General features: G+C 49.1%; 2 protein-coding genes across 4 annotated transcripts in view; both read left to right on the forward strand.

The window, feature by feature from the left end:
• LOC144162493 (uncharacterized) overlaps positions 1 to 27,225 on the forward strand; it is a 520,233-nt gene that overhangs the window by 259,697 nt on the left and 233,311 nt on the right. The gene's annotated exons all lie outside the window — the stretch shown is intronic.
• On the forward strand, positions 987 to 4,146 carry LOC144161890 (uncharacterized). The gene has a single exon (XM_077692452.1). It carries the CDS (start codon positions 1,268 to 1,270, stop codon positions 2,492 to 2,494), a length of 1,227 nt encoding a protein of 408 aa, XP_077548578.1. The 5' UTR covers positions 987 to 1,267; the 3' UTR covers positions 2,495 to 4,146.

The following is a 27,225-nucleotide window of genomic DNA, read 5'->3' on the forward strand; positions in this document are numbered from 1 at the left end:
TGAAAAAAAAATCGCTGATCTTGGCATGCTTCTTCATCCTGGAAATAAAATTGAAGACGCTGGTCTCGATCTTCTCGAGGCAGCACAACTAGAAAATTCCAGCAGTACGCTGCGCCTTCGTACATCATGCACAACACGCACGCACAAGAAGAAGAGCGCGCACGCACGCACAAGAACTTTAAAGATAACAATTCCAAGGCTCTCTGAACGGACTCCAACAAAGCGCTCGCGATGGTCATCTCCGAGAGAAATAGTGATCTCCGAAAGGTGCGGGACAACTCGCCAAACAGCAGCAACAGCAGCAACGTGTAAAAGAAGGAGGCCGCCAGCACCTTCGTTCCCTCTTCCCTTTCCCGAGACGACATCGGGGGAAGACAGACCCAGAGAGAGAAGAAAAAAAACTTTTTCGGCAAGCCGGGGAACGTACGCAGCCGCAAAAAAAAAAAAGGACGTGCGCAGTCGGGGCATCCCTACCTCGCACTGTCACATTTTCCGAGTGTTCGGGCTTGTGTGCCTAGAGAGATTTAGCATACCGGGCTCCGTCAGCTAACGTTCCGGTAGGGGGGATTAGTTCCGCGAGCCTGTCTTCGCCATGCCCGCGCATTCCTCCACATGCTCCTCAACCTCAATCGGGGGTGCAGCGACCACCGAAGAGCACCTTCCAGCTCGCGCGGCGTTCGATATACCCAATGTCGCGAAAAATACGGTTCGATATAAACGTACGAATTCCTATACTTTTACACAGCATTTTCAAGGGGATAATTTATGAGTTCGATATAGACAATAATTCGATATACCCGTGTTCGATATATCCGTGTTCGACTGTATATATATATATATATATATATATATATATATATATATATATATATATATATATATATATATATATATATATATATATATATATATATATATATATATATATATATATATATATATTTATATATATATATATATATATATATATATATATTGTTACACAAAATGTCAGGACTGCTTCACTGTACGGGCAAATCCTCCCCGCCAGCTGCACGGCCGATGAAGAAGGGAACGAAGCGCTTCTTTCGGGCGGAATCGATGTTGGCTGCACGCTCTCCGGTGAACCACCGCCATTACTGTGAATAAACCCCACTTCGCCTCTTACTCGCCTGCTTATCCCCGTAACAGTCTTGGTGGAGGAGCGGGGTAATCCCAGCGGACAACGGCGTCACTGGATCTTCGTCGAAGCCGTCGCGTAGCTGGCCTCTCGCCCGTCCGAGAAGACATGGCCCCTCCGACTCAAGGCAACTCTTCGGTGACACCGCCCAACGGCTGGCAGCAGCCACGGGAGCCGCGGAAGTTTGAAGGGAAACCCGAAGAAGATGTCGATGAATGGCTCACCCATTACGAACGAGTGAGCAAGTACAACCGCTGGAACGCTGCGGACCGGCTTGCGAACGTCGTTTTCTCCTTGGACAAGACAGCGTTGACGTGGTTTGAAAACCACGAGGAAAAGTTGACCACATGGGACGGATTCGTCGAGGAAATCAGGAAGGCCTTTGGTGATTCGGAAGCGAAAAAGAAGAAAGCCGAGCAGACACTCCTTCAGAGAGCGCAAGTTCCCGGGGAAACATGCACGACCTACATAGAGGAGATACTGAAGTTGTGCCGGGTCGTCGACGCTAGGATGCCGGAGGACGACAGAGTTGGGCATATACTTAAGGGCATTGCGGAAGACGTTTTTAATTTTCTCATCAGTAAGGACAACCTGAACACCATCTCTGACGTAATCCAACACTGTCGCAGGTTTGAAGCGCTCAAGATGCGTCGGATAACGCCAAAGTTTGGTCGACTACCCAACGTCACAACGGTCGCCAGCGTGGACGTCAACTCGTCTGTCGACCTTGCGTCGACCATACGGCAAATAGTCCGTGAAGAGCTGCTCCGACACAGTGACGTTGCCCGTCCCTGGACCCCATCTCACAACAGCGACTTACGGCACGAGGCACCTCCGAGGCACGTGGAATCGTTACGACCATCTGTCAACGTGGCCGACTTCGTTGACGACCGGCGAGGTGACATGTATACTAGCCCGACACGAGATCGCTACTATCAATCACGAGGCCGTTTCCATCGTCCACAGGACGCCTACCACCCGGACGACTATCGGCGTTCAAGCCCTTCCAGTCGCCAATTCCCATCCGGGCGGTTCGACTCTCCTCGCGAGCCACCTGTTTGTTACCGATGTGGGGTCGCCGGTCATATCTCGCGGTTTTGCCGGCGTCGCAGCCCTGGATCAAGCGCGGGCCCGCGGTTTACCTGGCCTAGGGGTAATAATTATAACCCTAACCGTTGGTCGCCACCATTTCCACCCACTGGCAACAACCAGCATCTTAATGGTCCCCGCAACGGCTCTCCCGCCTCCGACAGGAGTTTGACGCCACCGCCCCTACGCCAACGCCAATCCCCGTCGCCTCGGCGGCGCCCCTTGTCACCGCCGCCGGGAAACTAGCCGGCGCGGCCGATGGGGGTGAGGTCGCCGGACAGTCTCTAGGAAACATACCTCTGCCCGTCTTTATGGTCAAGAACAAAGTGGAAGTGTTTATTGATGGTGTACAGACGATGGCTTTAGTTGACACTGGAGCAACAGTTTCCGTTATGAGTAGGGTTTTTAAGGAGCGTATTGGGCCTAAAGTGATGTTCAGCTGGGACCGTGGTGCCATATTTCGAGGTGTTGGGGGCGAGTCATTATGCCCCATCGGTATTTGTGTGGTTGACGTTTTCCTAGCCGGGAAACACTTACAGGCTGAATTTGCAGTGCTTCCGAGGTCCACACATGATGTTATTCTCGGTATCGACTTCCTCCGTGAATGTGGCGCTATGGTGGACTGTGCGACGGGCGAGCTCTCCATAAACAGCATGTTCCATTCAGCACTCGCGGAGGAGCCTTCTCTCTGCGAAGAACGCGTTCTGGTTGTATCCGAAGACACGCTTCTGCCCGCCCGCTCAGCGTCTCTTGTTCCCGTATTGGCCCGCGGTGCTGGTGAGCCTACCTTTTGCGCTATAGCTGAGCCCATTGCATCAAACTGCATCAAGAAAGATGTTTTGTTACCGCATTGTTTGATTTCGGTAAACGGTAGGCGCAGTCTTATATGGGCCGTTAACTGCTCAGCGGCTGGTACTGTTTTGCCGCGGGGAATGAAACTAGCGGCGTTTGAAAAAGATGTGAGAGTATCCCTGGCAGCAGTGACCGAAGAAAATTGTGATTCTGGTGGGAGCTCGGCTACCCTCGACGGACCATTCCTGCAAATGATAAACAAGGGTCTTTCTTCTACCGAGAGGGAGGCACTAGCTCGTGTACTCTGCAGACATGCATCGGTGTTTGACTTCTCGCAAAGAGACGCCAAGATCGACATTCCGTCGTGCCGCTCGCGACACACCATCGATACCGGAACCTCCCGGCCAGTGCGACAGAAGCCTTACCGGGTTTCTCCGAGCGAGAGAAGGATTATTGCCGACCAGGTCAACGAAATGCTGCAAAAGGGTGTTGTGCAGGAATCAGCCAGTCCGTGGGCAGCACCGGTGATTCTTGTAAAGAAGAAGGATGGCTCTTGGCGATTTTGTGTTGACTACAGGCGCCTGAACGCAATCACAAAGAAGGACGTCTACCCACTACCACGAATAGACGACGTCATCGACTGCCTGCACTCTGCTTCGTATTTTTCGTCAGTCGACCTAAGATCTGGTTACTGGCAAATTCCGATGGATCCAGACCACAAAGAGAAAACGGCTTTTGTTACCCCCGACGGACTCTTCGAATTCAACGTCATGCCGTTCGGCCTCTGTAATGCTCCTGCTACATTTGAGAGGTTCATGGACACAATTCTGCGAGGCTTGAAGTGGGAGATTTGCTTGTGCTACCTCGACGATGTGGTAATTTTCGGCCGTACTTTTGAAGAGCATAACACACGCCTTGACACTGTCCTGAACTGCCTAGGAAAGGCCGGTCTTGTGTTGAATTCGAAAAAGTGCCACTTCGGTGAACGCCAAGCACTAGTTTTGGGCCATCTAGTTGACAAACATGGCGTTAGGCCTGACCCGGAGAAGATCGCAGCCGTCAGCCATTTCAAGCCGCCCCAGTCTGTGCGTGACCTTCGAAGTTTCTTGGGGCTATGCTCCTATTTCCGCCGCTTCGTGCCTAAATTTGCAGAGCTGGCTGCTCCTCTGTCCTATCTTTTGCACAAGAATGTGCCTTTCAACTGGACGCCAGAGTGCGAGGACTCATTTTCCCAACTTAAGTTTTTGCTCACTTCTGGCCCGATACTTCGCCACTTCGACCCATCGGCTTCGACGGAAGTGCATACGGATGCCAGCAGCATCGGCCTCGGAGCAGTACTCGTGCAGAGGCATCACGGGGCCCAACATGTCATCGCCTATGCCAGCCGCACACTCAGCAAGTCAGAAAGAAACTATACTGTGACCGAGCAGGAATGTTTGGCGGTTATCTTCGCTGTGCAGAAGTTTCGCCCTTACATTTACGGACGTCCTTTTACGATTGTCACGGATCATCATTCTCTGTGTTGGTTGGTTGGACTACGTGATCCATCCGGGCGACTCGCCCGCTGGTCTCTCAGACTCCAAGAATACGACTTCGTTATATCCTACAAAAGCGGCCGCCGTCACACCGACGCTGATTGCCTTTCCCGGCTACCACTTTCAACGACTGCGTGCGACACGGACAATTTCGACGACTACCTCGCGCCACTATCTGAGGAATTTCCCAACGTGGAAACCTTTCGACGAGAGCAACAGAACGATCCCAAGCTGGCCCCATTCTTCACCTGCGCTCGTGCATCCGCCCCTTCTAATCGCTTTTCTCTTCGGGACGGCCTGCTTTACAAGGCAAACTACGGAGCATCTGGTGCGCGGTTTCTTTTGGTTGTACCAGAGAGTCTGCGCTCTTGCGTACTGCGCGCTATGCACGATGATTTGATGTCTGGACACCTTGGTTACGCTAGGACATTACACCGCGCCCAAGAGCGCTTTTACTGGCCCAACATGCGGCGCACGACTGAAAAATACGTCGCCACCTGTACAGAATGCCAGCGTCACAAGCGTCCTGCCGCCATACCTGCCGGTCTTCTTCATCCCGTGCAACCACCCACTGCTCCTTTCGAGCAGGTTGGGGTTGACCTTGTAGGCCCACTTCCACGAACGCCTGGCGGCAACCGCTGGATTATCGTCTGTGTTGACCATCTGACGCGTTATGCGGAAACCGCAGCTGTTCCAACTGCTTCAGCAACCTCTGTGTCTGTATTCCTGCTGCATGCCCTTATTCTTCGACACGGCGCCCCTCGTGTGCTTATCAGTGATCGTGGCCGCCAATTTATTGCGGATGTTGTGGAGGAATTACTCCGGCTTTGTACTTCGCAGTTCCGGCATGCTACCCCGTACCATCCACAGACGAACGGATTGGTGGAACGCACGAATCGCACACTCATCAACATGATCTCGATGTACATCTCCTCCGACCATAGAAACTGGGATGAAATACTACCATTCATCACCTACGCTTACAACACCGCCCAGCACGAAACCACCGGCTACAGTCCCTTCTACCTCGTCTATGCCCGGTCAGCTAGGACGCCTATCGACACCATTCTACCATTTTCCTTGCACAACGAGGCATCCATTGCCAAGACCCTTTGCCTGGCTGAAGAATCCCGCCAATTAGCCCGTCTACGTACACTGTCCTCACAGCGCCGTTCTAAGGACCGATACGACGCTCGCCACCGCAGTATTGCATTTTGTAAAGGTGACCTGGTGTTGCTATGGACACCGCTAAGGAAACGCGGTTTGTGTACGAAGTTTTTGTCCCGTTACACTGGCCCATTTGTTGTTGTGGATCGTGTCAGCGATGTCACCTACGTCATTTCCCGTCTCACTGCGACCGGACGCCGGGCAAGCAAGACTCAGCTTGTACATGTTGCACGCCTTAAAACATACAACCCGCGCGCTGCTGAATGACTCTCCCAGGGGGTTTCGTCTGCGGAGGGGGAAATGTTACACAAAATGTCAGGACTGCTTCACTGTACGGGCAAATCCTCCCCGCCAGCTGCACGGCCGATGAAGAAGGGAACGAAGCGCTTCTTTCGGGCGGAATCGATGTTGGCTGCACGCTCTCCGGTGAACCACCGCCATTACTGTGAATAAACCCCACTTCGCCTCTTACTCGCCTGCTTATCCCCGTAACAATATATATATATATATATAACCCTGAAACCAACTTATTCTGTACTCTGAAGAAAGGAAGTCCTCTTCCTGAAACGTCAGTAAACTTTTATTATGTAATGTTTTTCTCGGGCTCGGGTGTCTCTGTCTCTACTTACCTTATGCATATATATATATATACATACATATAAGAGAAAAGTTTCCTGGCTATACACAAATAAGGGCTGGCAGTTACAAATGCCGAGGAAATCAAAGGGAAGAATGCGGCTGGTAAGTTTATAATCCTCCGTCTAAACACATGAAGATTTTTGAGACAGAAAGAAAATGGAGAAAAAATGCCCGCCAGGTGGGACCCGAAATCCCCGCCGGGTGGGATTTTGTGCAAGGACCACTACGCCATCGGCGGGGTGGGGCGAGAACTGCCCCGCCGGCAGCGTAGTGGTTATCGCACCAGACGCGTATTCCGGAGGCCGTGGGTTTGGATCCCACCCGGTGGGCATTTTTTCTCCAGTTTCTTTCTGGCACGAAAATCTGCATCTATGTCGACGATGTTAAAATGACCGACCGCATTCTCCCTTCTGCTTTCCTTGACATTTTTACTGGCAGTCCTCATTTCTATATATATATATATATATATATATATATATAAATATATATATATATGAGGGCTACCACCCTCAAGCGTCAGATACAGTTGTAGTAAATATAAATACCCCAGAAAGTGAAGGAGAACACTGTCGCCCAGATAGCCGAATTGGTAAGGCATTCGAGATCTAATCGAAAGGCGTGGGTTCGGTCCCCACTCTGGGCGCGAGTTTTTCTTTCTTTCTTTCTCACGTAATTATTAAAAAAAATGTAACGTCACTAACGGTAAAAAAAATAGTCTAACCATTCCCCTATGCCTTCTTTGGTGTTGTAGACTGCCGGCATTTCTTTCTTTCTGTATATATATATATATATATGAAAAAAGGGGACACACGTCGAAAAAGGAACGGTTTTTAACGTTTCGACCGGAAGGCCGGTCCTCCGGCCGAAACGCAAAAACCATTCATTTTTCGACGTGTGCCCCCTTCTTTTTTCATAAGTTTGACCGGTGTCCAAGAAACTGTTTCTTGCAACTATATATATATATATATATATATATATATATATATATATATATATATATATATATATATATATATATATATATATATATATATATATATATATATATATATATATATATATATATATATATATATATATCAGGATGTCGCACCGCAACTAATCCAAAAAAATAACGGTTACCGGTTCATGCTGAAACGGTTTGAGCGACCCTCCGCTGTTGATATTGCACAGTCACTGCAATTCAGGCCTTTTTTTCTTTCACGTGCCACCAACTTCGTACCCGCTCCCGCACTTTCCCCTCCAGACAATTGAACACGCTCTATGTGACAACAGGGGATATGAATGAGCACCAATGTAGAAATGGTCTGTTGCTGCTGGAAGTGCGATCGTAGTGCAAGCTGACCAAACGAAATCTCATTCTCGGCAGCTTGCAGGGGATATAAAACGACTGTGCCTTTATTAGAGCAATCAGGCTGCAGGAGTGCCCCACTGCGCAACGGGGAAAGCCCACACCCGATGTGTGGAAACTTTTTGCATTTCATAATTTGTTTAAAATGTCCGACACCTCCCAATTGTTAATACTTGACAAGTGCAACCGCAGGAGATGCTCAGTGGCTAAGCCGTTTGCTGCTGACCACAAGTTACCTCGATCTCCCTTCCGCACGACAATTTTTCCGAAGTAGATGGAAATCGAGAACGTCCGTCTATCGAGATTTTAATCCACGTTTACTATCACCAGCTGGTTAAGATAAGTCTGCCGGCCTGCAACATAAGCAGCGCCTCGGAGCAGAGATGTTTTTCTTTCTTTCTTTCTCACGTAATTAATTAAAAAATAATGTAACGTCACTAACGGTAAAAAATAGTCCAACCATTCTCCTATGCCTTCTTTGGCGTTGTAGACTGCCGGCATTTCTTTCTGTATATATATATATATATATATATATATATATATATATATATATATATATATATATATATATATATATATATATATATATATATATATATATATATATATATATATATATATATATATATATATATATCAAGGTTGCAGTCGTCATTGCCAGTGCTATTGGGCTTTTTTCGAAATATGTAATAGGGCCGAATGACGTGTGCTTGTCACGTTTCTTTGATTCATTGATAAATAAGCGAAAATTGATAAATAAGCGAAAGTCGAGGGGCGGCGCTAGTTGACCGGCCTCAGAGCTCTTGTAAATATAAACCCCGCTTTAAAGTCGAGAGAGAAGCCGCTGTGGGGATAGCGTAATGGCGAACGCACCGCACCGGTTATGCGGAGATGTGGGTTCGAGTCCCGCTCCCGGAAAAACGGCGGATTTTTTCTCGACTTATATTTTCGCTTATTTATCAATGAATCAAAGAAACGTGACAAGCACACGTCATTCGGCCCTATTACATATTTCGAAAAAAGCCGAATAGCACTGGCAATGACGACTGCAACCTTGATATGTATCTTTACCGAGTCCCTCGTCCCGTATCTTTCTGTTCTGCTACATGCATTACGAGGCACTGGCTCCAGCAGTTCGGACATGCCAATTGCTAACCCCGACCTCCGACCACGTTCTACGTGGCGGCCGCTGGGAAAGAAGACGTTCTACGTCTCCCGCGGTAGTCGAGGGGCGGCGCTAGTTGACCGGCCTCAGAGCTCTTGTAAATATAAACCCCCGCTTTAAAGTCGAGAGAGAAGCCGCTGTGGGGATAGCGTAATGGTGAACGCACCGCACCGGTTATGCGGAGATGTGGGTTCGAGTCCCGCTCCTGGAAAAACGGCGGATTTTTTCTCGACTTATATTTTCGCTTATTTATCAATGAATCGAAGAAACGTGACAAGCACACGTCATTCGGCCCTATTACATATTTCGAAAAAAGCCGAATAGCACTGGCAATGACGACTGCAACCTTGATATGTATCTTTACCGAGTCCCTCGTCCCGTATCTCTCTGTTCTGCTATATATATATATATATATATATATATATATATATATATATATATATATATATATATATATATATATATATAGAGAGAGAGAGAGAGAGAGAGAGAGAGAGTGAGTGAGTAAGTGAGTGAGTGAGAAAAAAAATACACCGACCACCTGCCACCATCCTTCGCCTTCTTACCACTTCTGAAAGAGGAACTTACCCTGAGTTCTTTTTGTTGTCCAGCGTTTTCCAGTCAGTTAACTGCACTCATCTACCTGTTCTTCTTCCCCGTCTATCGCTATCAAAGGAGTCGTGGTCAGGGAAAACGAGGAGGGTTGAATTGAAGATTGCACTCGGTCCTCAATAGAGAAAATAGCGGCATCTACTTTGTTTCAGTCAACAACACCCGCGATCAGAATGGAAAAACGCCGACGTGAGCCTAATACCCCTGCTATCTTTGTTTCTCCGCCGTGTCCAGTTCTTTGTCGCAACGCAAGAAGTAGAAACAAAACATACAGGCGCGGCGATTGTTCCTGTGTACGTGCGCCGCTATATCGGGGAAATTGTTATTGCCTCGCAAAAGCCACGAAGAAACGCGGCGGCGACACCGATGCAGGGGCACGAGAAGTAAGGGTTGTTTTTGCGTCGGGTTGCCCGGGTGTATTTTGCCGACCCTCCGTCGCCATTAATCCCTGCGTTTTTTTTTGTTTTGATATTTTTTATTTGTTGCTCCGAAAGCGCTGCGCGGTAGAACGACGTTCGGGAAACGAAAATCAATTCTGGCTCCTGAGGTCGGCGCGTTGCCATCGAGCTGGGCGGATTACTTAACCTAATTGGAAATTCGTATAATCTATAGTTCAAGGTCACTGCTGGCGTCGCAGCTATTGTTTCAACGTTTCCTCCACAAAAGGGCTCCGTGTCTTACTATCCCGTAGGAATTGTTCATATCCATATATAGTTTGCTTTTCCGGGGGGGGGGGGGGGATATAGCGGACTATGCCACTGGCAGCGGTCATCAGTTTAGGGGATCGTAGACGCTCAACAACAGGTTTTACGGCGAAGCTTTCTGTGTCTTTTTGATGGCGTATGTCGCATCGAAAATGCACTGCAGGGAAGCCAACTTTTTCTGACGACGACGATGAGGATCTTTGGTGAAGTGAAAGAAAAAATGCCCCCCGTGGTGGGAATAGAACTTGAGTCCCTCGCGTTAAAACTCCCGCGTCTATCCGATTGCACTATATCGACGCGGTCGAACAGGTTTCGATTGGGAGAGGGGTTATAGACGTGCAAAATTAGGCAAATAATGCACCCCTCCGTCTAACGACGACGATGGCTGAACTCGAAGCTTTCTTCGTGCTAGATGAAATGGCCAAGAGTAAAAGTCAAAGCCGCTGCGATCAAAACTCCAAACTGCGTGCGAGTCAAAGTCAAAGCTGAGCGAATCAAAGTCCAGACCGTCTGCGAGTTGAAGTCTAAACTCAGACGACAACCAAAGAATCCTTCACAAGAAAGCTTCGCGTTCAACCATCGTAATCGTTAGATGGAGGGGTGCATGATTTTTTTGACCCGTGATGACCTACGGGCTTCCGCCGTAAGGGCCTCGCCGATCTCAGCCGTAGGGAGAACACGTGAAGGATCGTGAGGAAAGCAGGGCCGCGTGACGGCACGTGAGAAGAAAAAATTACTCCCACCTCCCCTCGCGGGAACCCCTGTGTAGATGCGACGCATAGGAGGTTCCGTTGTTGTTTCCGTTAGGTTGATTCTCCCATCGCGTGAAACGTGCCGTGAATCCCCTGCCGCGGCTATGACGCAACACAATCCAACACAATACACTTTAATCCAATCCAATCCAAATTCAATCCAATCCAAATCCAATCTAATCCAAGCCAAGCCAAGCCAATCCAATCGAATACAATCCAATGCCCCTCGCGAGGGAGTGTTCGCTATCGGAGAGGAGAGGGGGTTAGCGGCGGAGAGCGCAGCTCGCGCGGCGAGGAGAATGGGGGAGGGCTGTGGACGGACAACGACAACGCCGTATGGAGGGACAAGGCGAGTGAATGAGATGCAGTCGCATCTAAAACGTGCACCTCAACCACGAAAAACGCCGATTTTTGGGAAAGTAGTGACGTCAATGGTCCCCCGTCTACCTATCGAAGTAATTCGCGCGTTAGCTCGCGGTGTTACGTAATCAGGCGTACGGCAAAGTTCGAACGGGGTACGAAGAATGATGATTAGGCGCAAAGAAAGTGAACACGTGATTCCAGAATGCGCAGACCGAGCCTGCGCAGGGGGGCATCCTTGCAGTGCTCTGGCGCGTTGCTCGGCTCTCGCGTTCTTACACTTAAGCAGTCTAAAAGGGACTCTGCAACACTTCTGATAAACGCTTTCACTAACATCTGCACCAGCTTGACAAATAAAGATTTATTCATCATCATCATCATCCCTCCTTCGGGGCTGGAAGCGCTGCGAAAGCTACAGTTACCGCCAGCACAAGAGCGCCACTGTGCGATTTGCTCGTCACAGTAGATACGTGTTCCGTTTCTGCCTTGATTTTTTCGCTCTCTTTTTAAAGCGGCCCTGCAACACTTTTTTCAACTATATTTGAAATCGTAGATGCTTGCAGAACGTAATCATTCAACGCACCCTGTACTTAGATTGGGGGATCGCAAAGTACTTCAGCCAAAAATTACTGTATCTATACCCATCAGATAACTTGTAAACTCGCTCAAAAGATTTTTCTCTCTTTCTCGGTCTTGACGATCTTCGGCAACTCGAATTACGTCACTAAGGCCATGTAGCGGCTGTTGGCCGGTTTTCCTTAAGTTGCAGCAATGAACTTGTTTCGATAGCAACTTAAAAAAAAGCCACAATAACAAAGCAGAAATGGAAGTCGTATCTGGTGCGACGAGCAAATGACGCAGTGCCGCTCCGTGCTGGCGATAACTGTAGCTTTCGCAGTGCTTCCAGACGCGAAGGAAAGAGAATGAAAGCGCTTATCAAAAGTGTTGCAGGGTCCCTTTAAAGAGGCTATCGAGTGTGTTCCTTGGTGCAACTGTAGGAAAGCTGGCCAATATGGTCGAAGGACGCCAAGACCGGAAAATAGAGAAATATCTTTTAAGCAAGTTTCCAAGTTTTCTGATGGGCATGGAGCAGTAATTTTTGGCTGAGGCACTTTGCAACTCCCTATTCTAAGTACTGGATGTGTTTATTGACTACGTTGTGAAAGCACTTAAAGATTTAGGAAAAGTTGAAAAAGGTGTTGCAGGGTCTGTTTAACAGTCTCTGCCAATTTTGTTTTATTCTGTGCCTCCCTGGCTTCGAAAGGCAACCAGACCATGTCTCCTATGCCACTTAGTTCTTAGCTTCTACTTAGTGCCGATCTACTCCCTGCCACCTGGTTTACCGTCAGGCCTTCTTAGGTCTCTAGTGGCATGCAGCGCACCGAAATTACAAAATTTAGTCCCGGCGCCGTTGTTTGTTCCTGCGACAGAGGCGTCTTCTGGTGGACACTCCGGAAACGACGTATGAGGTGGACTGACATACAATGCAGGCGTCGATACGCCGCGGGTGTATCTTCAGGATATCGAACGCAAACCGCTGCGTCGTCAACTGCGCAAATTGTCCGGCGGTTGGTGGTGGCGGTATAAACGTTTTTTTTTTTTTTTAGCCGAAACGGAGATTGCTGAGTTTTCTCTTGCAGGGGGCGTCCTTCGTAACGGAGGCCCTTGGCTCGTGCGGCCAGTTGCGCCCGGGATATCAGCTCGGATGGTCACCCAGGTCGCCGCTTTCCAGCTGGCTGTTCCACTGCTCGGGTGTTAGCTTGTGAAGTGGGGTACAGTGGGCTGATGTGGCGCTCCGATAACACGTGGTATAAGGTGTGAGGGGACAGGCAGGTGTCAGCGGGAGAATGCAGGGTGTGCTAGGTCACTTGAAGAGTTGTGTCGTGGTTAAAGATGTTGAACTGAATGCGGCGCAAGGTGAATTCTTGTGTTTTATGAAACTTCAAATTGGGTGTGGGGAAGTGCTTACGTTGTCGGCGGAAATGAGCGAGGATGTCAGCTTAGCGGGGGTGATAGGGCCAAGAAGCAATCCGGTCGCCAGCTTCCGAGGGTACCCGGGGTTTGAGGGTGTGGGCGTGTGCCGCCCAGGGAGAGCCAGGCGACTCGGTGTACTCGCGTTGTGGACATCGGTGGTTGCGTTTACCGTAGCGTAAAGACGTGAAGGAAAATAGGTGAGAGTCAGCTAGTTTTGTAGTCACGGCAAGTGTTTTGGGAAGCACTAAGTATAGTCACGCACACAAGGTCGGTGTGCGAGGCCTCTTTAAATGTACCACGAACCCTGTACCCTCGTGGGATATATGCACAGAGGACCGTAGTGTCACTACTGCAATAAAATTGCAATGATTTGATCACAGGTTGCTGTAAACATTATTTTAAATATATATTTTCGAGATCCTGTAATTTATTTATATGAATAATTACTTAGGGGTGGTATTTTAGCCAACTTAAAGTATTGCGTTTGAATATTATTTGGAAAATTGCACACTAGGTATTCCTGCAGGAAGCCAAGGATTGTAGGCGACCCCACGGTCTCTGATTTGGGCTCGGAAAACAATTGGAAAGAAGCTGACGACTTGGGGACAGAGGCCGTTTGATCCGCAATGTTTGTGGCACGCAGAGGCCTTTGTAGGTTTGTGTCCAATTGCCTCCGTCGGATCGAATAGGTACGTTTGTACAAGACAATACGTGAAATCATTTTCAGTGCGGAAGCATTTTGGCGGCCGTTCCTGGGGTTTCGCGGCGGTGGTGGCGACGGCCACGGCGACGGCGTTGTAACCGAGCGAGTGAAGGCAGAAAGAAAAATTCCCCCGCATTTCCCCGAGGGGGAGAATGTGACAGTGCGAATGCACGGTTGTCGGCCCGCTTGCGGCGCTTGCGCTCGGCCCCCGCAGCCCACCGCCTCGCCGCCTTCTCTTCCATCTCTTCCATCGGGTTTGTAGTATCACGTGTACACCACGCAGTTATCAAGCCGCTATAACGCCGCTGAGTCGCCAACGCACGCCGCTGACGACGTAGTTTGAATGCGTTAAAGATATAAGGCGCGTCAACACTGATATCACCGTCGCGTCCGTGGCTTGATCGGTAGAGCGTCGCGCTGCGGCCGCAAAGTCCGCGGATCGAAACCTGGCGCCGGATGCTGTTTCTTTATAGAGGAGCACTGCGGACGCCGACGCCGCCGCCGACGCCGGCGGTGGATGGTTTGGGGTCGCTTATAAAGTGCATTGCACTTAAAAGGGCGGAGGAAACTGTGGCGAAAGGTTGAGGAGGTGGGCAGTATGCTGAGCCCGCACTAGACGCTTGTCGGAGGGTTTGGCGGAGGTGCGAGAGGGAGTGCGGCCCTCACTGCTGTGGTGTCATCTCTCTCACTGCATCCCCCCCAAGACGCTACTCTGTGCGTGGCTAATTCGAACCACGTGGCATTTGCGCAGGAGGTTCAAACACGATTTGCAACAACACGCTCGCCGGTGCGGCGACGCGCTGCGATATAACACCACAGTAGCGCCCGCCGCCGTGCGTTCGCTGATCACGCGATCATTTCCTGTGGAGTAGCGGACATGCGCCGTGACCGCGAAGACAGCACTTCGCGCTGCGCACAAATTTCGTATTAGTGAGTATAGTAATCTTCAGTGCATTTTTCTATTTATAAAACAATTAAAACGGTTGAACAATTGAAGGATAGTTGGATAGGTCGATGAGTACATAATAATGTTATTGTGCGAGCGATTTATTTAAAAGTATACACTTCGGCCATCAGCGAGCCTGAGAAAGCCTGTGCCTCACACATCTTCGTCGGAGGTCGTAGGAGTACAGCCCAGCACAGGGCTCGCTGATGATACATTGATTGATACATTGATTGATACATTGATGGATACATTGATGGATACATTCATTGATTGATGGATACATTGATTGATTGATTGATTGATTGATTGATTGATTGATTGATTGATTGATTGATTGATTGATTGATTGACAGGCAGACCTGCCGACCGATCGATATCGATCTATCTACTGGCTAAGTGATTGATTGGTGTATGCTAACGCAACCAGAATGAACCTGGCACGAAATCAATATTTCGTGTAAAGAGAATCGAATGCGCTGTTCTTTTTTTTATTGCTAAAATCGATGATAAAAGTTTTTTTCCAATGATAAAAGTTTTTTTCAAATCCAAATTGCTAATATCGACCTTGAGCGCCTTGCTGTGGGTTCGCCGGTTTACCGACAACTACAGAAAAGCAGCAGGAAAAGAATGCATCAGTTTGCCGTTTTTATCATATCATGCGATCCCTAGGTGTTATGTGGAAGCTAAACAGTCAGTTTTCGGCTCTCGAAAGCGCGGTAGCGGCTCCAAAGTAACTATTGTGATTTCGCGTGGAAGGAACGGTGGTGCGACATTCGCGTGGCATTGAGTGCTCCCTAACGAGTGTCGTTTTTTGCCTCATTGGAACGCACCATTGGTTTATTTCTGGCTAAACAGTCGTTAGAAAGAACGACTGCTCTCGAGTCGCCAATTACCTGACGTGGCTTCGTCGCACCTCCCTAATGTTTCCCGCCGAATAAAGTTTCTTCCGCTGCGAAAAAAGAATCGTTAGAACCGTCATTTTATGGGGGACGGTCGTCTCTTAATCGGTTTCTGCAGCGAACGCGTAACGTCGTTATGTAGCTAATCTGTAAGCTACAAAGTTACAGGGCGTTGTAAGTGCGTGACAGTATACGCCTTTTTTGTTCGGTGTCTTATTACTAGCGAGGGAGACTTCTGCGTTATGTTTACGGGAGGAAACGTCCGCTTCGTCGTGGAGGTAAGAGCTACGCGCAATTAGGGGTAAACATTGGGACACCACCAGCGTGCCGGGAGTCGCCATTCGAGCTATTACCTCGCCTTCGTGGCGTCCACGTCGATTGGATTGGGTGCTTGGATTCTTTCTTTCGCTTGTGCGTTTCAAGTTCGCGAACTACATCCGTAACTTGTCTGCACGCGCATTCTGCGACCGTCATATTGCTACATTTGAAGAACGTAGAGCCTCACACAGCGCCTAAATACCATAACTGCATTGTGCACTTTAGCCGCGTTTTAGGCCGCCAATTTTCGTCTTCCATTCCTCCTCCTCATCCCCATCTTCTTCGCGGTGAGCCTAGAGCGGGGAGAAAACTGTCGCCGTCCAAGTGACCGCCTCTTAGTTATTGAAAGGGTTCGCGCGCAACCCATGCTAACCGGTTGGATGCACAGTTGAGGAGAGTAGGGAGGGCGTCGCAACGGCCGGATTAACCGCTGGGGAACGCGTTTGTGAAAGAGAAATTAACACAGAGTGGACCGCGTCTAGTTGGGGAGAAAAACGGGAGGATGGGGATGCGGGGGATGGAGGAGAGTGTGACGATTTCCACTCGGGAGGGGTGGGCGGCGTTTGAGCTTTTCTTGTTGGGAAGGTGGAAAGCATGGCACGAGCGGACGGTCGGCCAAACGAGCACTGAGCAAGCCAAGGTGTACACGTGGACCCGTTAATAACCGTCCCTGGACTTTGCCGCTTAACTTCGAGCTCCTGCCGTCACTGTCGCATTTTGAGCGTTTGGACGCGCTCGTAAGCCGTCGCCTATTGCGTGTTTTTTTTTTATCACGTGGCGCCTTTCTCTAGGAGGCGGTGTTTCTCAATTACCCGAATGATTTGTTGCCTTATTTGAAACACCGGCAGCCCGAGCCCTCATAACTCCGCAGGGCTTGGCACTGTTGCCCACTCTTTTCCTCTCGGACGAATTTTGGAGCTTCGAGCGTGTGTCGCGTTTGCCGGGGCGTGCGTGACGTGTAATATTCTTCAGTGTGGTCCCTGCAATGAAATAAAGTTACGCGTGGGTTATTAGCCCCTCCCGAGACTGCCAACTTTCTCCCCAAAAGTTGCGCCGTTAGGGCGAGAATATAAGTGCTGTCCAAAGTAGTATGAAAGGGGAAACACTACTCTCGGCGTTTATGGGCAATTGTTAATAGTCTGTACAAGGCTGGACTGTTTGTTACACTGCAGCAGTTGCTAGCACGGACACTATGACATCGCGTGACTAACTCTGGTTTCTCGTAATACTCAGACCTTAATGGAACACATCTTGTTCTGGCTCTGATCGCGAAAATGAAGGTTACCTTTACGAAACGTAAACATCCTGAGTGCTGCATTTGTGACTTCTTTGGTAAGCATGCGAAGGCACCAGGTCGCTCGGCTTTCCGTGCATAGTTTTCGTGGGGATGAGCGCCTAATTTCTCGATTCAGCCTGCAGGTTTGCGTCCCCGCAGTAAGTGTGGGTTTGCAGAGAAGCACGCTTGCCGGATGCGAAAGGAGCCGAAAATGCAAAAAATCTCCCTAAAAGAAGTTTTAACAGCGGAGCAGTTGTTGCTGGCCGTAATGTGGGCGGTGGGCCGCGTCATCAGAAAACCCGGGTCGTAGTTTCTCCCGCCGTTTACCGCGCACGTGAGCACGGGCCTCAAGATGAGCGCCCGGCGTTGTCCAGGCTTGCGCGTGGTGCTCGCAAAAAATACCAAGAAAACAGTTCACGTGCGTCCGTGCCTCAAAGGGGGAACACAAGACAGCTCCCGCTAGAGACGCCCAGTTCTCGAAGCCGGTTGCCGCCGCTTCTAGCGCGTGCTGACATGTTGAACTTTGGGAGAAATGCGAAAACGTGCGGACAAAACGATCCGGGCCCGCCAGTCATGCGTGAGAAAGACGACGATATAGATGGATATGACGATGACTACTGCTAGCAAAGTGAAAAGTGACAACGGGAACATGTAAATAAACAATTTCATACCTAATGCAATGCGTGTTGGTGTGTCCTTCAGTGCTTACATAGAAAGAAATCATCAAGCACCGCTATGGTTCAAGCTTTGCCCAACTTAGTGCAAGCTTCGGTACTTTTTCGGTGTAGAAGGATTGCTTACATTTTATTGAGTTCCATGACAGCCTTTAGCAATGAAATTGAAGAATGCAATAAATGTAGAAGCCTTCCCGCTGTTAGCAATATACAAGAAAAGGAATCAACGGACAACGTTCAGTTGACGCATTGCATTACCAGTTGATAGCTTCTGTCGAAGGTAGCAGTGAGTGGCCTTTCAAGTTTTTTATTTGTAAGGACCTGGATCCGGCAAATTTGGGAACCGCAGAAAATGTAACTATGGTTACTACCCTGCACTTACATTACGCCTTGTTCTTTTACTAGGTAAGGTAACTTGGACATCTAAAATCGCGGCTATTTGCTCAGTCGTGCATTCTCGACGTGGCAAAAAAAAAACGATGCAGAAAACACAGAAAGCCAAAATTTGGGTCTTTTCATAGCACATTTTACTACAGTACTTGGGGATATGTATGTAGCGACGAGAGAAACAACCCTTACGTGGCAATTCACCTGCCTCGCTACCGTCTCTGTATTGCCGTCGTTGTGCATATCGTTACGGGCCCTTTGTATCAGAAAGCCAGAGTCGTCGTCGGCGTAGAAAAAAAATCGCTGTGAGCGAAAAATGCTCTGACGCCGCAAAGCGGTGTCCGCTGGATTATCCTGGATCGTCAGGCGCTGTCCCAACTGAATGTGTGCTAACTATAGGGGGAAGTTTTAGATGCGACTGCATCTCATTCACTCGCCTTGTCCCTCCATATGGCGTTGTTGTCCGTCCACACCCCTCCCCCTACACTATATAAAAAATAATACTTAGTGGCGCCCGGTTTCGATCCAACGACCCTGTGGATGGAACGCGAGGTACATGGTGCTCTTCCCACTGTGCCACAAAACCGAGACAGAATCAAATGCTACGAACGCGCCTTATATCCTTGACTTATTCAAACTACGTCAAGAAGCTACTGATACAACGCGTGATGGGGCAATGATTAACACTTGCAGTAAAAGAAAAGAAGCTCCCACTTACAGCAACAATGATGTAGTAAAGGTCGTTGTGACAGCGAAGCCCCAAACATACCACTTAGAGAGATTGACCAAGATTGGCCAATAAAACATAATAATAATCATAAAACATAATAATCATACGCGTTCCCGACACGTTTCACGCGATTTCAGAATCAATCCAACGGGAACACCAAGTGAACCCCACAATGCGTCACATCTACACAGGGTTTCCCTCGCGGAGAGGTGGGCGCAATTTTTCACCGCTCGCAGGTGCCGTACTGAGAAAGAGGTGTTGTGTCGTTGCAGTTACGTCATTTTGACAATCCAGAACACGACAGGCGGATGATAGTGCGATGAGAACGGAGCCCGATCACGCTACGGCGCTCCAGGCCTGAAGGCGAAGCTTAAAAGGGCCACGCAGACAAAATACAAGTTTGTTTTATTCGAAAGATTTCGGGCTTTATTGTGCCCCCAGTGCTTGCCCGGCAGCAAATAATGCCTCATTCACCGAGAAATTAATCAATTTAGGTTAAAATTTTGATTCTCCTGTCAAATTCTGTGTTTTCGTGACGTCAGCAATGAAGTCATAAGTGCGCGTATTCAAGCGAACTTCCACTGCGTCATTCGGCTCTGCAGCCTTGCTTGCCGTCAGTCCTCCCAGATGGCGCTACCATACTCAGCCACGGACCGTTGTCCGCCGTTGCTTTTTTTTTTTTTTTTACCGTATTTGCACCTGGCTTGCTTTTGTTACGGTAGAAAGTAATCGTTTCAGGAAACATAGGGAATCCTCGACAAACAGGGATCGTAAGACAACGTCGCTTACGCAAATCGGCCAGTGTCGTGTAAGACAACTTCAAAGCGGCGGAGTGCTGTGCAGCAAAAACAATCGTAATGCGCGCAGTACCAATAGCAGAGCGCATATGTACTTCTATGCTTACGTGTATTTCCTAACTTTCACTGTTTATAAAATCATTCTTACTGCTAAAAAAAGAATGTGCAATAAATGTAAGGCCAAATAGCTCGTGCGGCAAGCTTATAAGCCCTGCCTAATTTATGTTTGCCTTTGCCGGCCTCAGCCAATCGCAGAGCTGGCACATATGGCATCATAGGTTCTGTTGCGGGAAATGAGCTAGCGGGTCGCATGGCGATTCTCTTTTTCCTAATTATATAGCTTATTTTAGCGAAGTTTGCGTTAAGAGTGGTGTCAGTATGACTCTAACGAGGCAATATTTCGAATGAACCAAAGCTATGCTTTGTCTCCATGGCCCCCGTCAAGCGTCTTGCAGTTTATTTATAGCGTGTGATCTGCAAGTAATTTCACTCGGCGCTGCATGTGGCAGTGTACTAGGAATGAAGCCTCACTCGCTAGACAGGAAGTGACGTCACGTATGTTGCATCACCTGAAACGTAGCTTTTCATGGCATACCTGCCTGTCGTGACGCCGCTTCCGGTCACAGAAAGCTTCGTTTTGCACCGTGGAAACGAGTTGCCAGAAATATTTCTCAGTGGAAAGCTCTCTCTGCTTCTGTCTCTTACTATATGTGTGTGTGCGTGCGTACGTGCATGCGTGTACTTCCTTCAAAACTAATAATCATCATCACCATCATCATCCTTATACCGCCGTCACCCGAAGTCTCTACATTTGCAATAAGCTGGGTGGAATAGTTCCGCGACAGCAAACTTTTTTCATTTTAACATCAAAGTGCTTTATGCCGGGGTACCCCAAGATCTGACTGACGTCATATCCGCCACGGAAATGACATCGCCAGAAAAACTTCGATTGACGCGGCTGCGCCGGGATTTGTAACGCGAACTCTTTCGCCGCAACGGAAGGTACGAAACGCGCTCCCGACTGCGCAATGAACAGACGCGTAAACAGGACGACAAACGCGCTTTATACCCTTCCCTTCAAATGACGCTGCCGTCTAGGAGAGGCGAAGCGAAATAGTGCATCATGACACTAATGGGCGCCGACAGTTGGCGCCTGGATGCCAGCGCCTACGTGCAAGGGGGACGCGCAGCGTAACCTGCGGAGAAGCCTGTAAGGCAATGACCGCGGAGTAAGATCGACGCCGACTTACGAATGTCGCGCTCGTGGCTCGGTCCGCTCCTCCTTTCGCTGCAGCAGACCGTGTGTTCACCAAACAATTCGCTGATAACCCATTTGGTTTCGTTCGCATGGATGGTTTGCGAGCGCCTGTGGTTTCAGTCGGATTTACGCAATGCCCCGGTGCGTCCAATCCAGTGCTTAACATTGATGCGTATAACGGTGTCATACCGACGAAATATAAATAGCGATGTGCAAGTTCATATCGATACGCAATAAGCATTCAACTGCTCTTGCGAAGGCACATTTCACTTTCGTGTTTTACCGGTTCCTATAGAAGAGGGATCAACACATTTTTTTTTCTTTCTCTCTCTCTCCCTCTTTATTTTGGGTTCTCTCTCTCTCTAGATTTGATTCGTCCGTTTAAGCGGCTCGCTAGAAGCACCACAAACGTACCGCTTCAAACGAAGTAATTTATGATCCCTTCGTAAATCGGCTCCAATGATCGCTCCGCTTTCGTTTCCTTCCCATCGAGCTGGCCTGCACCAGAACGCTGCACTTCACCCTCTCCCTCTTTCTGTCGGCCCTTACACAATTACAGGCGACTCTGCGCGAGTATACAGCGATTAGCCGTGTGCGCGTGTGTGTGTACGCGCCGGAGTCAATTCCTATCTTTGAAGGCAAATGCGGCCGCGAACGGAGAACAGGGGCGGGCTATCATTAAGCGAAACTCGCAATGTCCGTTTTGAGGACTTTATATTTCCTCATCATTTGATCGCCGCCGTATCTCTGCCGTTGGGAACATTGCGAAAGTTATTTTGAGCCGCCCTATTTGTCTCCATTTGAACCGGATTGAGTCGTTTGGCGACCGTTCATAAGGCACATGCGCGAACGCGCCTATAACGTACGGTCCCTCCTTTCGTTTGACTCGGCGTAGGTGTAGCGCTGTTGACTTTGTTTTTGAAGAAGGCGGAGATAAGAGGTGAGCATGTTTGCGCTTCAATATTACACACTCGAGGGGCGGTTTTATGCATGCGTGGCTTTGATTGAAGTGCGTCGTACGAGTCGGGGCCTTTTTGCGGGGTGTTTTATTTCTTCGTGAACCGAAACAGCGCGGAGATAACATTTGCATTGCAAATGTTTAGATCGCGAACTGGCCATGCTTGAAGGGAGAATGTGGAGGCGGTGTAGGCAGCATGATGCGCTGGACTTGTCAGGGCAGCTGTGATTTCTATTTCCGGGACGCGTGATCGATGGGGGTGATTAGTGATTTCGTGCGTGTTTTCTCTTTCGATTGATTTATTGAAATGCGTTTACTCCCCACAAAGTCGGCCTTAACTAAGCAGTGCTAGCGAAAGAGTGAAAGGAAAAATGGGGAAACGGGATGATGGGAGTTCGCGAATCGAAAAGAGTGTTCATCGGGAGCAACGCCGTTACCATGAACAGGCTGGCGTTTCTCGTGAATCCTGAAGTGAAGTTCGCGTAGCATATATAAACGTAGGTATTAATAGCAGAGCGGTTTGGGCTTGAGCTTGATCCTGTTGCGTTTTCAAAAGAAATAACAAGAAAAATACCAAGCGAACGTGAACGTGCGCCCCGTGAGGAGCACCCGGCGTCGTCCAGGCTTGCGCGTGGGCTGCTAGTCAGCCTGCCAGTCGTGGAGAACTTTCAGTGGCAAGTTCGGAAGTCCGTGTGAGGTGCAACAGCCGGGTCGGGTCTCCGACGAAGGGTGAGGGGCCGCCAGCTCAGATGTCCCTCCAGCCTTGCACCACTAATAGAAGCTGCATCATTTTTTTTTTGTATTTTTATGGTGGAGCAGTTTCGTGCTGCTGCAGAGCGTTTAGCTGGATGACAATCATTCTGAAAAGTACAAAGCATTTCGAACATTTGGAGCTGGTCATCGACGCGTGGCTTCTTACTGAAAGGGGCATTGCGAGGGGGTTCGGCGGCTCCACCTATTTTTCAAAATAACGTCACGAATTTTGCTGTCGGGGCCCGTGACACAATCGTTGCTTTGACGAGGGATTGGCACACTGAAGAAGGTTTTAAGTGGGCTCATGGGATCGCACGTCACCACACGCGCAGCCTGTGTCTGAGCGACCGTGGCCTCCGCATTTTCGCTCGCCTATTATCGCGTTATTGAAGAGGCGCCCCGCGTGTCCAGTGTCTACACGCGGTGCTCGAGGTCGCCGCACGCAACTTTGGAACGTCGTGCGCGTGCCCGCTGTATTGGGCATGAGTGGAGGCTCAAAATGGGGGATTGCTTTTGCAGTGTTATTAGATGCAACGCATCTCTTTAACTCGCCTTGTCCCGCGTCGTTGTCGCGGCGTATTCCGCATCCCTCCCCCATTCTCCTCGCCGTGGCAGCTGCGCACTCCGCCGCTCTCACCGCAGCGCCATCTCTGCGTCAGCGCGGTCAGCGCGCAGCTTGCGCTCGGCTGCTCTCTCCCGTCGCCGTGCCAGCTGTGTGTTAGCGCGCAGCTTGCGCTCGGTTAAAAATTTACACCATCTTCCCGCGAGGGGAACCACGGGGTAGATGCGACGCATCGGGGGTGAACATGCTGCGTAAATAGGATACACGACAACAGCAATCCACCCGCTGACATCGCTAACATAACGGAAACGCAACGGCAACCCCCGATGCGTTGCATCTACCCCATGGTTCCCCTCGCGGGAAGATTATGTAAATTTTGATAGAACGGGATAGCGTTGCGTGTTTTTGCAGCGAAACTTTTTATTCCTCACTGATTGCGTCGCTCGTCCTAGCAAAGCGCACTGCAGGAAAGCGATCTTCACACTACGGGTTTAACAAAACGATGACGGTGATATCAAGCGCCCGAAGAAATGAAAACGCTTCCCGTGGTGGGTAATATCGAGCTTAGCTCCCTCGCGCTATGAAGCCGACGTCGTCTACCCGATTGCCCCGTTCCGACATGGTCGAAGCAGTTTGGTATTTGATCAATGATTTTGACTCAAGTTACGTGGTAGAAAGCTTCGCGTTTTAAACATCTTTCTCGTAAAAAATCATAACGACGATGACGGCTGAACGCGTAGCTTTATCGTGACGGATTCTTTGGTTGCAGTCTTATAAGTTTCCCAAGCCCCTTCGACCATGTCGGATAGAACAATCGGCTAGACGCCAGTTTCATAACGCGAAGGGCAGAGGTTCCATTCAGGCCACTGAAGCTTTCTTTTCTTTCACTCCAGAGTTTTCGCGTTACAGACGCATCAGTGAGAACATTAAAGCTTCGCTTTAAAACGGGGTTTGATGGTTTTACACCTTCTCTAGAGCTATTTTCGCGTTCGATGAGCTGTTGCAAACGGTCTGTGAGGCTAATACGCGCTGCTCAACGGGCCCAACAGAGTTCAGGCCGTTTTTGGCGCCGTTTTCCCATCAGATGCATATAAATTTTGTCTTGGGGCTATCACCGTGGAAGGCTGGACGGCAGGTTTTGCGGTTATAACAACTTGCTAGAGTAGCTACAGAAAAAAAAAGTATTTTTAATATTACGGTTAACATACTCAGTATCCAATTTTGCTGGAGTAACTTATCCTCAAATTTTTTAGGGTACCTTAGGGGGCGATCTGAACCCAAACCTCTTCTTCCGCGTTGGTTGGGGATGTGTGAGCGAGCATTTCATTTTGCTCAACTTTATCATTTCTGTCATTAGTTTTAGGGGTCCTTAGTGAGGATTCAGGGTTATCACGTAGTCTAGATTAATCCGTGGCCCTCCACCAAGACACCGAATTGTACACGCGTAGTCTTGGTTCGTAAAACCACAGATATTCCATTAAATCGCTATTGCTTGTTTTACTTATTTTTATACACTCCTCCCCCTCTCCTATTTTAGGTGGTTGATGTTCAGAGGTCATTGTTTCCTTTTGTATACTTTTTTTTTTAGATAGGGAAACGTAAAGCGTATGTTTGTGTTGCTCGCTCGTGTGGTCGGTTGTGCCGCAGTACCGCGAAATTGCGCAGGAAAGCTAGCTTGCGGGAAATGCTGTTGTAGACCGTTCATACTAAACGCGAGTTCATTAGTCTCAGAGGCGTCGAAGGTGAGTTTTGCATCAATGTGAGTGGGGTAACGGACAAGTTGAATTTTTCTTGCCATTTTACAGAGAAGCTGTTTATGGCTAGGCTTTCGTGCATTGTGAACTCGGGTTTGGAATTGGATGCCAAACTGTTTTATTTGTCACCCCCGATGCGCCCTGTAAAAGGGGGTCAGAACCATCGTCAAGTGGACTTGCTTCCACTTTTTCTTTGGACCTCCTTACAAATGTTTTTTGGAAAATTAAGAGGATTTGTTTTGATTTGATTCTGTGCGAAGGCGTATACGTCTCATTTTTCGGACATGGATTTAGAGCAGCTTCGTTGTCAATCGCCATTGTTTTCATGATGCGCAGACTTTCAGGGAGGTAAAAAAGGTTTCTGAAGGATTTCCCGCCGGGCGACCCGCGTCGGTAATATCTCGTGCAAACCGCCCTCGTCACTAGTTAAAGCGCTGTAAAACTTCGTGCCGACGAACAACGACCTTTTGCTGTTCGAAGTAAACGTGAACAGGTTTGCAAAAGTTTTGGGAATGAAAGAGACAGAAAAACATTGATTTCAGAATCTTGCAACAAAGCCGTAATCGGCCGTCTATAGCGCAATCGAGGGGCCTATCTTACATAAACGCCGCCCCTTTACGCATTGTATTGCCACATCATTGCGAGTACTGTCGTTCTGTGTGTAAGCTTTCCTGCAAGCATGCTTGCATTCACTACAGCCTGGCCTTAATTAAGACATTTCCGCCCTCGCTTCTTGAAACGTCTCTGCTGTCGCCGAGTGGCGCTGTTAACTTCCTGTTCTAGATTGTTCGGCGTGCTTCAAGAGCTCACAAGAGAAACTATCGATTGCCTCAAAAAGAAGAGAAAAAGGAATATGCAGCGACACAAGCCGGTGATCGGTGGAGGCTTTTAGTCCGGTGCCGCCGCTGGACTCTCATTTCCTCACGTATCCCGCAAACGGTCAGGCGTGCTGTTGTCGCGAAGGAGAGGAACACGCCGCCTGGCTATTTCTTTTCGCGACCCGGCCGTAGTTTGCACGCGCTCACAACGGCTTCAATGTTTGCGAGACTCGTACACACAGGTCGTCGGGCGACTTATCAATTTCCATGGCGTGTTCCCGAGGCATGATCAAACGCAAACACTCGTTGCGTTGCAACCGCCCCGTGTGTTCCACGTGGCCAACGCTCTTTGTGCGAACAAACATGATCGCGAGTCGGAAGATGCGAAGAAGGAGAAAAAAAAATGTTCTCTGGCGTACGACGCAAGAGGAAAGACAAAAGCCATCAAATCAAGCCATATTCCTGGAACTAAGAGTCTCTGAGCTTATACGTCCTGGAAAGGTTATAATGGACAGCCACTCGGGCAGGCCTCACCACGAAAGCAAACGGAAAAAAGAAGAGATCTGGGTGGGTCACTGTATGCCTTAGACTTTGTTTCTTCGTACGAAGCGTTGCCTGGTTCGACTTATACAAGCCAACCCAGAGCAGTTCGGACAAGAAAACGCCCGCCCAGGTCTATTACGTCTCACACCGGCCGTACTGTAATGGTGCGTCAATACCTCCCTCGCGGTTTTTTTGCCTTGGCGGAGGTCGAAAACACAGATTGGCGAGGAGGCGAACGGGATGGGAGGAGGGAACGCGGGGGGAAATGAGTCCACTTGAGAAACGTACGCGCGCAATCGACGCCGAGAAGGCTCCCCTCGTTCTTTCCAGTCCTTCCGGGGCGTTTGTTTCCGAGTTGAACGCTCACCGCTCGCTTCCAGGGCGTCGCTCGGCTGATTCGCGATCCCGTGCACTCCATCATTTATGAGCTGTTTATTCAGAAGAACGGAAATCTTAACAGTCTGCGGCCGGTAACAGCCGCCTTCCCTCAACCTCCGAATGCACAGGCCCGAACGTGCGTTCCTCTTTATGCGGAAGGCTTCGTGCAACG

This window comes from Haemaphysalis longicornis, unplaced genomic scaffold (genome assembly GCF_048455015.1).
Source record: "Haemaphysalis longicornis isolate Haplotype H1 unplaced genomic scaffold, Haemaphysalis longicornis Haplotype H1 scaffold_12, whole genome shotgun sequence".
Lineage (NCBI taxonomy): Eukaryota > Metazoa > Arthropoda > Arachnida > Ixodida > Ixodidae > Haemaphysalis > Haemaphysalis longicornis.

Excerpts from the sequence above, each read along its gene's own strand:
- LOC144161890 (XM_077692452.1), top strand. The coding sequence starts at position 1,268 with ATGGCCCCTCCGACTCAAGGCAACTCTTCGGTGACACCGCCCAACGGC.